This window comes from Pristiophorus japonicus, chromosome 13, assembly GCF_044704955.1.
Source record: "Pristiophorus japonicus isolate sPriJap1 chromosome 13, sPriJap1.hap1, whole genome shotgun sequence".
NCBI lineage: Eukaryota > Metazoa > Chordata > Chondrichthyes > Pristiophoridae > Pristiophorus > Pristiophorus japonicus.
This window is the reverse complement of record NC_091989.1, coordinates 1129401-1142632: the sequence shown is the minus strand read 5'-3', so window position 1 is coordinate 1142632 and position 13232 is coordinate 1129401. Positions and strand designations below refer to the sequence as shown.

General features: G+C 50.5%; 1 protein-coding gene across 1 annotated transcript in view; it reads left to right on the top strand.

Annotated features, from left to right (window-relative positions):
* The first annotated feature begins 425 nt into the window (after positions 1-425).
* The window catches only part of LOC139277933 (semaphorin-3E-like), a 295608-nt gene continuing 282801 nt past the window's right edge, over positions 426-13232 (top strand). Inside the window, exon 1 of the mRNA XM_070896556.1 lies at positions 426-540. Within this exon, the coding sequence (XP_070752657.1) occupies positions 426-540 (115 nt within the window). The remainder of the gene's footprint in view (positions 541-13232) is intronic.

Genomic DNA, 13232 nt, shown 5'->3' with positions numbered 1-13232 from the left:
ATCTTGGCATTCTTCCACGTAACACCAGGGGGCTTGGATGGGGACGAGAATAGGGAGGATCAGTGCTCAATACGTGTATTTCTGTGGAGCAAAACCTCATCGTTTGCTGAGCTGCTGCCTTGTGTGAAGCAAGCAGCGAGCTGTGGGACACTGGCTGGTTCCTCAGTACCAGGGCTTCTCATTAGGCGAGGTAAAAGCTGAAGTCAGGCTCAATGCTTGGCAGGGCTGAGTGCTGGCAAGTGGAAGGATTTGGGAAAGCGCAGGGGAGGGACAGCTAATCTGCCACAAGAGCCTGAGGCTTAACATAAAAAGCACTGGTCAATGCGACCAGCAGTGTCAGTCAGGCAGCTGAAGGGAAGGAGTGGGTGAGAGGGAGAGAATAAAACTGCACTTCACTTGGAGCAGGGAGAAGTGGCAGACTCAGGATGTCACTGGCTGCCAGTACTGTGGCCACAGTGCTGCTTATGTGTGGCCTGACTTTCCGATATTCCAGCTGTTCTCGGGACCCCAGCCGCCCAAGATTGCGCCTATCACATCAAGGTAAGACAAGGTGTTGTGTCAAGAGCAGCCAAAACCAACAAACTCAACTAATACTGTTACATTCTGTTTGCTGAACAGTTACTTCATATTGCCTCCATGTGTACTAATTGTTAGAGCATCACAGCATGTGTTTGCAAAAGTGTCGCAGAGGATTTTGCTCCGACCACTGAAAAAGCAATACATCAGATTTCACCGCTTAAAGACATTTGTTTAATCTTATGAGCGGAAGGGAATTTTAATCTTTGCTTTAAGCACGCGTTTGGACTTTCTGAGCACTGGCATTTTATGGGGCTAATAGTATCATCTTTCTGTAAATCTGCACAGATCATGTTTGACAACTGAAATGAGTGGGTTAATCCACTGGACGGGTCCCAGCTGCCTTCAATGGAATTCTCTCCCAATTGATATCCTGGAGCACTCTGTCGCTGTATGGCGTCACTCCAGCATGTCCCAAATTGGTGGCGGTATGTGTGCCTCTGTATCAACTTATATTCTTCAGTGTCTCTGCAAAATGAGCTTTTATGTTTATTGATGATATGTGGAGCTCAGCTTCGGTACTGGGGACGTTGCTAATAATTGAAATGTTGATGTAGACACAAGCAGCAATCATTTTAACTTTGGGATGTGAAGAAGTTGGTAAATACAACACTGTCAGATTTCTCAGGAAGGTATCTTTCTGCTTCAACTCTTTTTTGTGGTGGTTTTGTTACTCAGTTTACCTCGAAGAGCTTTCTACCCCTCCCCTTTCACACATACACACCTCTGGGCTGAGAGAAGATGGTCCACTCTACAGATGTCCCAGTGGACCATGTCATGCTCATTGGCCAGAGGGCAAGCTGCATTGACACAGGCCCACCATCTCATCGATCCCTCGGGCACACAGTGTGGGTGGCAGATATTTCCCTCGGGCACACAGTGTGGACTGTCAGATATTTCCCTTGGGCACAAAGTGTGGACTGTCAGATATTTCCCTCGGGCACACAGTGTGGACTGTCAGATATTTCCCTCGGGCACACAGTGTGGACTGTCAGATATTTCCCTCGGGCACACAGTGTGGACTGTCAGATATTTCCCTCGGGCACACAGTGTGGATGGCAGATATTTCCCTCGGGCACACAGTGTGGACTGTCAGATATTTCCCTCGGGCACACTGTGGGTGGCAGCCGAGGCCAAGGATTTAAACGCTGCTCTCTGAGCTGGAATTTTAATTTTTGCAGTTTTCCAGCAAGTGAACAACTTGGGGGTTCCACAACTCTGACACCCTCACAATTCTCCCGATCGTGCAGGGGGTACTTGTATCATTTAGATGGACGGTTGGGGACAGTGCCTGGGAGGTGCAGCGTGGGGCATTTCCAGGACACAGCCTCATTTAAATACAACTGGCAAGCTGCCGCCCTGAGGCAGCTCAATCAATCCAGGCCAGCACACCATCGGGTCGTCTGATTGGCAGGGGTGTGGGGGTCCAGGGTGACAGTGGCCCAGATTATCTCTGTGGGGCCCAGTCCAGCACTCCTGTTCCTTCTGGCTTCACAAATACTTTAAGAGGCTATGCTTCTTGTCCATCGGCCGTTATTGAGCGGAGTGTTGGCCAGTGCTCACTCTGCCCCATAGGCTGTAAACATGGCTCCGGGGTCTTCACATAATATGCCCTGAATTTAAATCTATTCATGTGTCAGGCGGGCACCTCATCCAGTGTTAGGGAGATGTGACGGTGAAAACCCAGTGCTCAGTCTACCGCCTTCAGTCAGTTCAGCCGTGGCTTGCTGGGCAGCACTCTCGCCTCTGAGTTCGAAGGTTGCGGGTTCAACTTGAGCACAAAAAAATCTAGGCTGACACTCCAGTGCAGTGCTGAGGGGATGCTGCACTGTCAGAGGTGCCGTCTTTCAAATGAGAGTTTAAACCGTGGCCCCGTCTGCTCTCTCTCGAGTGGATGTAAAAGATCCCACGGCACTATTTCAAAGAAAATCATCATCACAGGCAGTCCCTTGGAATCGAGGAAGACTTGCTTCCACTCTTAGAATGAGTCCTTAGGTGGCTGAACAGTCCAATACGAGAACCACAGTCCCTGTCACAGGTGGGACAGACAGTGGTTGAGGGAAGGGGTGGGTGGGACTGGTTTGCCGCACGCTCCTTCCGCTGTCTGCGCTTGCTTTCTGCATGCTCTCGGCGATGAGATTCGAGGTGCTCAGCGCCCTCCCGGATGCACTTCCTCCACTTAGGGCGGTCTTTGGCCAGGGACTCCCAGGTGTCAGTGGGGATGTTGCACTTTATCAGGGAGGCTTTGAGGGTGTCCTTGTAACGTTTCCTCTGCCCACCTTTGGCTCATTTGCCGTGAAGGAGTTCCGAGTAGAGTGCTTGCTTTGGGAGTCTCGTGTCTGACATGCGAACAATGTGGCCTGCCCAGCGGAGCTGATCGAGTGTGGTCAGTGCTTCAATGCTGGGGATGTTCGCCTGGTCGAAGACACTAATGTTGGTGAGTCTGTTCTCCCAGAGGATTTGCAGGATTTTGCAGAGTCATCGTTGGTGGTAGTTCTCCAGCGACTTGAGCAGGGGAATTATCCCCAGTGACCTGACGAATATTTATCCCTCAATCAACATTATAAAAATATCAGATTAATCTGGTCATTATCACATTGCTGTTGGTGGGAGCTTGCTGTGTGCAAATTGGCTGCTGTGGTTCCCACGTGACAACAGCGACTCCACTTCAAAAGTACTTAATTGGCTGTAAATTACTTTGAGACATGTGGTGGTGAATGGCACTATATAAATCCAAGTCTTTCTTTCCTATTTAACGTGGGTCTGTGCCAGGTGGAGGGAGTTAAGATCCCTCCTATCTTTAAATATGTAGAAGTTTAAGGTATTAACTGTTTTTAATTGGCTCCTTCTTTAACAGGACTCTGAAATCTTCAAAGACACGAGAGTAATCTGCTCCTTGCCAGTGTATTCTCAGTGTGGGCGATGAGCAGAGGTGTTAGTGTGTGGCTGTTTACTGTCTGTGATTATCCAAGTCCCGTCCACCATGTAATGCAAAGAGAAAACTCTGGCCCTCCATTCCCTCTCACTGTTGGTGCTGGGCTGCTTCCCGAGATATTCAGCAGCGAGTATCTGTCGGGCACAGACCGGGCTGCCAAGTGTTTTCTGTTTGTCTTGTGGATTTGCATATTTTCTTCCTCTTTTTAAAAAATTTCCTGTTACCGTCGCTCGTTATTTGCATCGGGTTCTCCTGTAACCTCAGCGAAAGATTGAGGCCAACCCAGGAGAACGCTGGCAACCTCTGCAAAGAGTCGTACCCAATGGGGGGGAAATTAGGGAGCGTCCTGTTTGGGGCGTTAACCTTTAAAAGTTGAAAAAATTAGCGCCCGGCGCTATTGATTTTGAACTTTAAAAAAATTTGGTGTTTTTGGTCCAGGAAGGAAGTGGAGCGCTAAATCAAAGTCTAGACTTCCTTCCTGGAGCGCTAATGGATGCAGTGAGGCGGTAGGTGTGCAGTGCTGCCGCGATCGGAGGCTCCTCCCCTCCCTTAAAGGGAAAGACCATTGTTGCTGGCTCCACATTGGGACCAGTGAGCTGGTCCCCGACAGCAGCCGCTATCCGGCCGCTCAGCCCCACACACTCCCGCTATCGGGCCCCTCAGCCCCACGCACTCCCGCTATCCGGCCCCTCAGTCCCACACACTCCCGCTATCCGGCCCCTCAGTCCCACACACTCCCGCTATCGGGCCCCTCAGTCCCACACACTCCCGCTATCGGGCCCCTCAGTCCCACACACTCCCGCTATCCGGCCGCTCAGCCCCACACACTCCCGCTATCTGACCGCTCAGCCCCACGCACTCCCGCTATCCGGCCCCTCAGTCCCACACACTCCCGCTATCCGGCCGCTCAGCCCCACACACTCCCGCTATCGGGCCCCTCAGCCCCACACACTCCCACTATCTGGCCCCTCAGTCCCACACACTCCCACTATCTGGCCCCTCAGTCCCACACACTCCCACTATCCGGCCGCTCAGCCCCACACACTCCCGCTATCCGGCCAATCAGCCCCACGCACTCCCGCTATCCGGCCAATCAGCCCCTGCCGCTGCAAACCTCCCACCGCAGTTAGCGGGAGTGGTTCATCGCGCTACCCCGTCGATAAGTGGATAGCGCCCTGTTAGTGCCCCCCGGAGGTGATAACAGGAGGCACTAAGGAGGCCAATTTCTGAGTCAGATGGCTTTGCAAAAACAGCAGATGTTTTGTACACTAAGCATTCGAAGCAACTCATTTCATGAATCCCTTGAGAACTGGATTGCCTGGCAGTTCTTCGAAAAAAGTGGATTCAGGAAACAAAAGTCCTGAAAACCTCAACTGATTAGCATCGTGAGTTTTGTGGACAACACGAGGATTCTAACAATGGAATACATTGTTCCCATTACAATCTTTAATCAATTATCTGTCATTTGACACTGCCAGCTGTGGCTCAGTGGGCAGCACTCTCGCCTCTGAGTCAGAAGGTCGTGGGTTCAAGTCCCACTCCAGGAACTCGAGCACAAAAATCTAGGCTGACACTCCAGTGCAGTGCTGAGGGAGCGCTGCTCTGTCGGAGGTGCCCTCTTTTGGATGAGCCGTTTAACTGAGGCCCCATTTGCTCTCGGGTGGACATAAAAGATTCCATGGCACTATTTCGAAGAAGAGCAGGGGAGTTACCCCAATGTCTTGACCAATATTGATCCCTCAATCAACATCACAAAAACAGATTATCTGATCATTATCACATTTCTGTTTGTGGGAGCTTGCTGTGCACTAATTACCTGCCGCATTTCCCACATTACAACAGTGACTGCACTTCAATAGTGCTTCATTGGCTGTAAAGTGCTTTGTGATGTCCGGTGGTCATGAAAGGCGCTATAGAAATGCAAGTCTTTCTTTCCTTATTTGCTCTTTGCAAAGACCAGCGTACTGTAATCTCCCGATACCTGATGATATGAAGTAGAATCGAGTATCACATAACATAAACACTCTTTTGTCATATTTTCAATTTCATTGAATAAACTAAACATTTGTGATGCGATTTTAAAAATAATTGTTTTATTACAATGGTCTTCAAAGAGTTAAATAAACAATATCATATCACTGCCATTTATTTGTTTATATTGGGTTAGTTCCAGAAATGCAGCCACTGTATTTGTTACATTTAGCAGCAGAAATCTCACTCGGTGCAATCTGTTGGTCTGTTTCGTGTAACTTCACATTTCCTGTTGGCTCCATCTGATATTCCGAGTTTCAAACCCACAGCACCTCAGCACCAAAACTTCCAAATATCGCCGACGTCATTCCCAGCATTGTTAAAAACGTGTTCATATTATTTGCCTCCAGGTGCACCTGATACAATGACCGTAAGAATTAGGAGCAGGAGTAGGCCATACAGGTGATCCCCTCACAGACTCCAAAACTTCACCCTACCCAGAACATCAACATACTCTACCCCAGAATACATCCCACTCACTGATCACTAATCAATACATCCCGATCACTGATCAATAAATCCCGCTCGCTGATCACTAATCGACAAAACCCACTCGCTGATCGCTGATCAATACATTCCGATCACTGATCGATAAATCCCACTCACTGATCGCCCTTGTCCTTGCGAATCATCACTGGATAGTTTCAAAATACTGTCCTACGCTACCGCATCTCTCAGACTCACCCCCCCTCCCCGTATCACACTAACCCCCACCCCCCGTATCACACTCACTACCCCCCCGTATCACACTAACCCCCACCCCCCCGTATCACACTAACCCCCCCTCCCCGTATCACACTAACCCCCACCCCCCCGTATCACACTAACCCCCACCCCCCCGTATCACACTAACCCCCACCCCCCCGTTTCACACTCACCCCCTGTATCACACCCATCCCCCCTCCCCGTATCACACTAACCCCCCCTCCCCGTATCACACTAACCCCCCCTCCCCATATCACACTAACCCCCACCCCCCGTATCACACTCACTACCCCCCCGTATCACACTAACCCCCACCCCCCCGTATCACACTAACCCCCCCTCCCCGTATCACACTAACCCCCACCCCCCCGTATCACACTAACCCCCACCCCCCCGTATCACACTCACTACCCCCCCGTTTCACACTCACCTCCTGTATCACACCCATCCCCCCACCCAGTATCACACTCACTCCCCCCCACCCCATTTCACACTCCCCCCCCCCCCCCCCCCCGCACCGCCCCGTATCACACCCACTCACACACCCGCCCCACCCCCCTCACCCACCATATCATACTCACACCCGCCCTTCTTCAGACTCTTGTTAACTTTGTCCTAAAGGTGCAGAATCTTCACCATTGTGTCCTCGATCTCTGGAGTTGTTTTCCTCAATTCTGCTCACTTGCTACATCTAACGCCAGCTTCAGAGATCCAAGCAAAGCAAACCTCTTCCACTTCACCCTCAGTCTTTTCTCCGCGTTCTTGCCCAGTGCCTGACGCCACTCCTTGTGAAGGGTCCCAAGATATATTGCTATGTTATAGGTGCAGTAGAGTGCGAGTATTGATCATGTACATCTATGTAATGTCAATACTTTATTGCAATCTGAGACCAGCTCCTGTAACGAGGCCGGGTCTTGGGACTTGAGGGACAGTAATGGGCAGGATGTCTCTCCCCGGGGACAGAGAGCCTTGGCCACGTGACGCAGGACAGATCCACAGCACACTGCTCACCAGCAGTGGAACGACTCTTCGATTTGAATGTTATGTGAGGGCCAGATGTCAATATTAAAAATGCAGTTAATTATGTGTGAACTTTGCTTTGTCCCATCTCGGGTTACACTGGCTCTGGGAGACAGTCAGAGTGGCGTCAGTAACTGCTGGAGATACGCCCACATCTATTGTCTAGGTACAGTTCAGGGGACTTTGCACCCAAATGACATCATGTGTTATTATGAAACCCAAATGCCTGGATTGCTGCAGATACTGGTACTATAACTGATCCATTGAGCAACATTGTTCCTAGAAAGCAATCCACAGCATAACTAAGACCGCCTATTTCCACCTCCATAACATGGCCCGTCTCCGCCCTTGCCTCAGCTCATCCACTGCTGAAACCCTCATCCATGCCACTTACCTCTAGACTTGACTATTCCAATGCACTCCTGGCTGGCCACCCACATTCTACCCTGCGTAAAGTTGAGGTCATCCAAAACTCGGCAGCCCGTGTCCTAACTCGCACCAAGTCCCACTCACCCATCACCCCTGTGCTCGCTGACCTACATTGGTTCCTGGTTAAGCAACGCCTCGATTTCAAAGCTCTCATCCTTATTTTCAAACTCCTCCATGGCCTCGCCCCTCCCTATCTCTGTAATCTCCTCCAGCCCCACAACCCCCAGAGATGTCTGCGCACCTCTAATTCTGCCCTTCTTGAGCATCCCTGATTATAATCACTCAACATCAGTAGCCGTGCCTTCTGTTGCCTGGGCCCCAAGCTCTGGAACTCCCCCCTAAACCTCTCTACCTCTCTTTACTCCTTCAACACGCTCCTTAAAACCCATCTCTTTGACCAAGCTTTTGGTCACCTGTCCTAATTTCTCCTTATGTGGCTCGGTGTCATTTTTTTTATCTCAGTACTGCTGTGAAGTGCCCTGAGATGTTTCACTATGTTAAAGGTGCTATAAGTTATTTTATATAAGTGCAATGATTTGACTGTAGTTGGAATTGGTTAGACAAATAGTTTATAAATTATTCCAAGGCGTTCAGTACCATCTTTGCAATTATCGACAATGTCAGTAACTGTCGGCCTTAACATCCGTTGCTTCCTATTCTTCTCCTGGCAAACGGTGGTTGAGTTTTGTAATCCTGAGCCTGGGATTTACTCCGATCCATCGAGTGGCCAGAACGCTGACAAGTCTACAAGTTATAAATCGCCTGGTGATCAATTTATGTTATGGATTGCGGCAATAAATCATAAATGTATTTTTGAAAATCACTGAGAATCAAATCATTTTCAGAAACTTAAAGATGTGTTTTTCAACTCCAAACACTGAATAAGTTGCGATCCCAACCTGGAGTGACAGTCACCAATCAGCAGTTCCCAAAAGGCCACCAGAGGGAGCTGTGCGCAGCAACAGAATACAGCAGCTCTGGGAGACCATCCACGCAAACACACCTGGGGGCCGAAATTGGCCCTGTGCGCAGGACCAGCGCTAACGGAGTGCTAACGAGTTAGCGCGCGGGCACGCTGGCCACATCCACCCAAGCGGAATTGCCCCCGGGGCTGCGTCGGCGGAAGGTGGTTTGCGCCGCGATCTGCGATTAGCGCCCTGATGTGGCGCACGCACAGCAACAGCATTATCGCCGTGCGCCGACCCATTTGCGGCCTTCGGAGGAAATTGCCCCGCGGGACGCAAGGTCAGCGTGGGCCGATACAGGGGAGGTGGGAGTGCAGGTAGCAGTCACCTTATTTCAGTCGCTGGCCCGGCCGACACCCTCCCCGGGTGGCCCAGTGGGCACCACTAAAGCGGCCCTTTAACGGGAGGGGTCAGTGTGGTACAGCACTCCGCGCTCAGCCGGGACAACGCTCCGTTACCGCATGCAACATTTCTTTTGTTCAACCAGTCCAAATTGGCAACTGCCCCCTACACAGCGCAGTGCAATCTCAGCCCCCGGGTGTGTCACTGAGCAGCTTTGACAGAATCCCAAACACAGACAACACAGGCCATTTGACCCATCCCAGATTGTCCATCTATGAAAATAATAATAGTTCCCCATCAGGTCACCTGAGGCTGAGATCGATAGATTTTTGGAGTCTCGGTGAATCAAGGGAGATGGGGATTGGGCGGGAAAGTGGAGTTGAGGTCAATGATCAGCCATGATCTTATTGAATGGCGGAGCAGGCTCGAGGGGCCGAATGGCCGACTCCTGCTCCTAATTCTTGCGTTCTTACATCCTAACTGGTTCTTGAACGACTCTCTAAGGTTCTAATTTGGGCTACCCTAATCCAATGACTATTCCGAGGTTTGATTATATCTTTTGCAAAACGAGTTCATCCTGACATCTGTCCCAAATTACTCATTGACCAGTTTTAGCCTATGTCCCTTTTGTTCCGCTATCAGAGTGTATTTTGTTGCACATCCATGTCTTTGAGGTCAGAGATGTGTGGTAGTAATTCTCGGTGTTAATTCAGATATCAGGGGCTATAAAAGGGTGGGACCAAAATTCTAGAGCTCACAGCTGGAATACTGTGTGGAGTTCTTGTCACCATATTATAGGAGGGACGTGATTAAACTAGAGTGGGTGCAGAGGAGATTTATGAGGGTGCTGTCTGGAATCGAGAATCTTGGCTATGAGGACAGATTGAATAGGCTGGGTTTGTTCTCCTAAGAACAGAGGAGGCTGAGAGGAGACCTCATTGAGGTGTATAAAATTTTAAGCGGCCTGGATATAGTGGATAGCAAGGGCCTATTTCCATTGGTAAAGGGGTCAATTACGTGGGGGTATATTTTTAAGGTGGTTGGTGGAAGGTTTAGAGATGATTTGAGGGGGGGCTTCTTCACGCAGAGGGTTGTGGGAGTCTGGAACTCACTGCCTGGAAGGGTGGTGGAGGCAGAAACCCTCACCAGATTAGACTAATTACCTCTTGGCTGGCGTAGATACAATGGTAAGTACTTCAGGGACTCTAATACAGCCAGGGTGATCTCCTGGACTAGTTTTGATCACCGGGATGGGCCAGAGAGAAATTTTCCCAGATTTTTTTTCCCAATTGGCCTGGGTATTTATCTGGTTTTTGCCTCTCCCAGGAGATCACATGGCTCCGGTTGGGTTGGAGTGTAGAATGTTGCGATATAAGGGGTGTCGCAGTTGTGTGGGGCGGACTGGTTGGGCTGGGTGCTCTTTACCTTTCTGTCATTGTACAAAGGTTTATATGTAACCTTCAGGGCTGCTGACCGAAGGCCGTGCGGCTCTTTGTCGGCCGGCGCGGACACAATGGGCCGAAATGGCCTCCCTCTGTGCTGTAAATTTCTATGTTTCTGTAACACCAAACCCTGAACAATTACCATTGTGTCCAGTCTACAGTGCAGAAGGGGTTGTGTTACTCCAGTCATGATTGCTTTCTCTATTTTGCTATGGTAAATTACAAATCAAAACCAGATTAAAATTCGCTTTGAGCAGAAATGATATTCTAAGATGGCTATCTGCATGTTGTGGCCTAGTGTCTGAGCGAAGTCTTGGTCCTTCCATCAGCGGATGTGACATTTCCGGCGGGATTAGCTCTCAGTGTGTTTTAAGAATTATCGGATTAACCTCACATTACCATGTCTGGGCAGCCCAAATTGTCAATAGTTCCAAACGTTCTATCCAAACATTCTTTGCAAAGGGTGTAGTACTGAGGAGGTCAGATAAAATTTCCCGATACTCTTGGGGATTCTTTAACACTCAATGGAGACAATCGATCAGCCCCCAGCTGATTACCCCTCTCTCTCCTCCAAGCAGCAATTGTGCAACTCAATTCTTGCCGTCTGTAAGCATACATAAATAACGCAAATTGTAGTGCCACAGAACAGTGCCAATTGATCACCAACCGTCCTTCTCTTCCACACTCTCACCCCTCCTCCCCACCCCCAGCCCTCCTCCCCACCCCCACCCCTCCTCCCCACGACCCCCTGTGGAAAAATATTGCTCCGTATTCTTTTACATTCTTTTCAGTGCTTTGCAAATCCTCGAGATTTGATGAAAGACAAATCAATCATTCTCCAGACGGCTACCTGTTGTGGAATCATTAAAGGATATTTGCATTGAATTACAGTGTTGCAAGCTTGTTCAAAGAGGGAGGGTTTAAGGAGCGTCTTGATAGAGGAAAGAGAGGTGGAGAGGTTTAGGGAGGGAGTTCCAAGGTTGGGGCCCAGGCAACAGAAGGCACGGCCACCGATGGTGGAGCGATTATAATCAGGGATGGTCAGGGGGGCAGAATTAGAGGAGCACAGACATCTCGGGGGTGTGGGGGTGAGGGGGGGGGGTTGTGGGGCTGGAGGAGATTACAGAGATAGTGAGGGGCGAGGCCATGGAGGCATTTGAAAACGAGGATGAGAATTTTGAAATCAATAACACGTGCGTTCTCAGCTAATCATTGTTTGAAAGATGATATGGGAAATGAATTTGCCCCATTACGCATGTTCTCCCCCCCATCCTTCGTGACCCCTGACCCCAGTTGAGGAGAGGCCCCACATTATGCCAGATTTCCCATCATTTGTGGATAATGATTCTCACTGAAGGGGAAACACAAGCCCCTATTTTAATGGGGGCGAGAGGCAGGGGGCGAGGGGCAGAGAGGCTGGCCAGTGAGCTGGACATCGAGCTCCCCCCAACACAGAGACGCGATGTCAGGTGGGACTTGGGCAATTTCCATATTTTTCACATCACAGAAAAATCATTGGATTTTTTCCCATTGCGCAGTTTTCCTGTGTCGGTCACAATAACCTTGGATTCTATACCCCACTCCCCTCCCCCCCGTATCACACTCACACTGGATAAATTGGGGAGTGCGTCCAGTGGAGTCCTCATTAAATATGCAGATAAAATCTGCTACTTTACCCTGAGGCCTGAATGGGGCAGCAGTGATTGCTTCCACACCAGGCCAACCTGGCACCAACAGCAGGCAGGGCCCAAAGAGGCCCAGTGAGGGAGATTTTTTAAATGTTATTTGGTTCCTTGTGGACCAGAAGGAACAGGTGTGCTGCTCCAGGTCCCACCTGGACCGAGCTCCCCTGCCTTGACCCCAACCCCCGCCCTGACTCCGACCCCCGCTCCGATCCCCTGCCGTGACCCCCACCCTGACCCCAACCCCTACCCTAACCCCCGCACCAACCCCCCCACCCTGACCCTTGCACCGACCCCTCCACCCTGCCTCGACCCCCGCCCTGACCCCGACCCCCGAATCGACCCGCCCCCCCGCCCTGAATCCCGCCCTGACCCCAACCCCCACCCTGACCCTCGCACTGACCCCTCCACCCTGCCTCGACCTCCGCCCTGACCCCTGACCCCTGCCCGGACCCTCATACCACCCCCCGCCCCACACACCCCCACCTGACTTTAATGGCTAGACGGGTCTGCAAACGGCATGACGCTGAGGCCGGATCGGTAAATCGGCCGAGCTCTTCTGCTGCCGATCCTGGACAGGCACATCCCTTGTTTGAACCCGTTCTCAGCCGGCAGTTAAACTCAAGCCCAAATTGCCCACTCTGGCTTGGGCACGGATATCAAAACCATAAATCATGCTGGGGAGACCCTGCTTAATACACCGCCCTGCACCAAAACCGTGTTAATCTGCCAGGACAAGAATAACTGTTCGTGACAACAAGTCAGCAATTGTGAATAACCAATGGCCCAATCACTGTCACAGGGGAGGAGTTAAACTAATATGGGGAGGAGTTAAACTAATATGGCAGGGGGATGGGAACCAATGCAGGGAGACAGAGGGAAACAAAATGGAGAACAGAAGCAAAAGACAGAAAGGAGATGAGTAAAAGTGGAGGGCAGAGAAACCGAAGACAAAAAACAAAAAGGGCCACTGTACAGCAAATTCTAAAGGGTCAAAGTATAATAAAAAGGCAAGTCCGAAAGCTCGGTGCCTCAATGCAAGGAGTATTCGGAACCCAGGAGAGGGCTCTGAGCTAGTTAGAGTGGGTGAGAGCGCAGATGAACA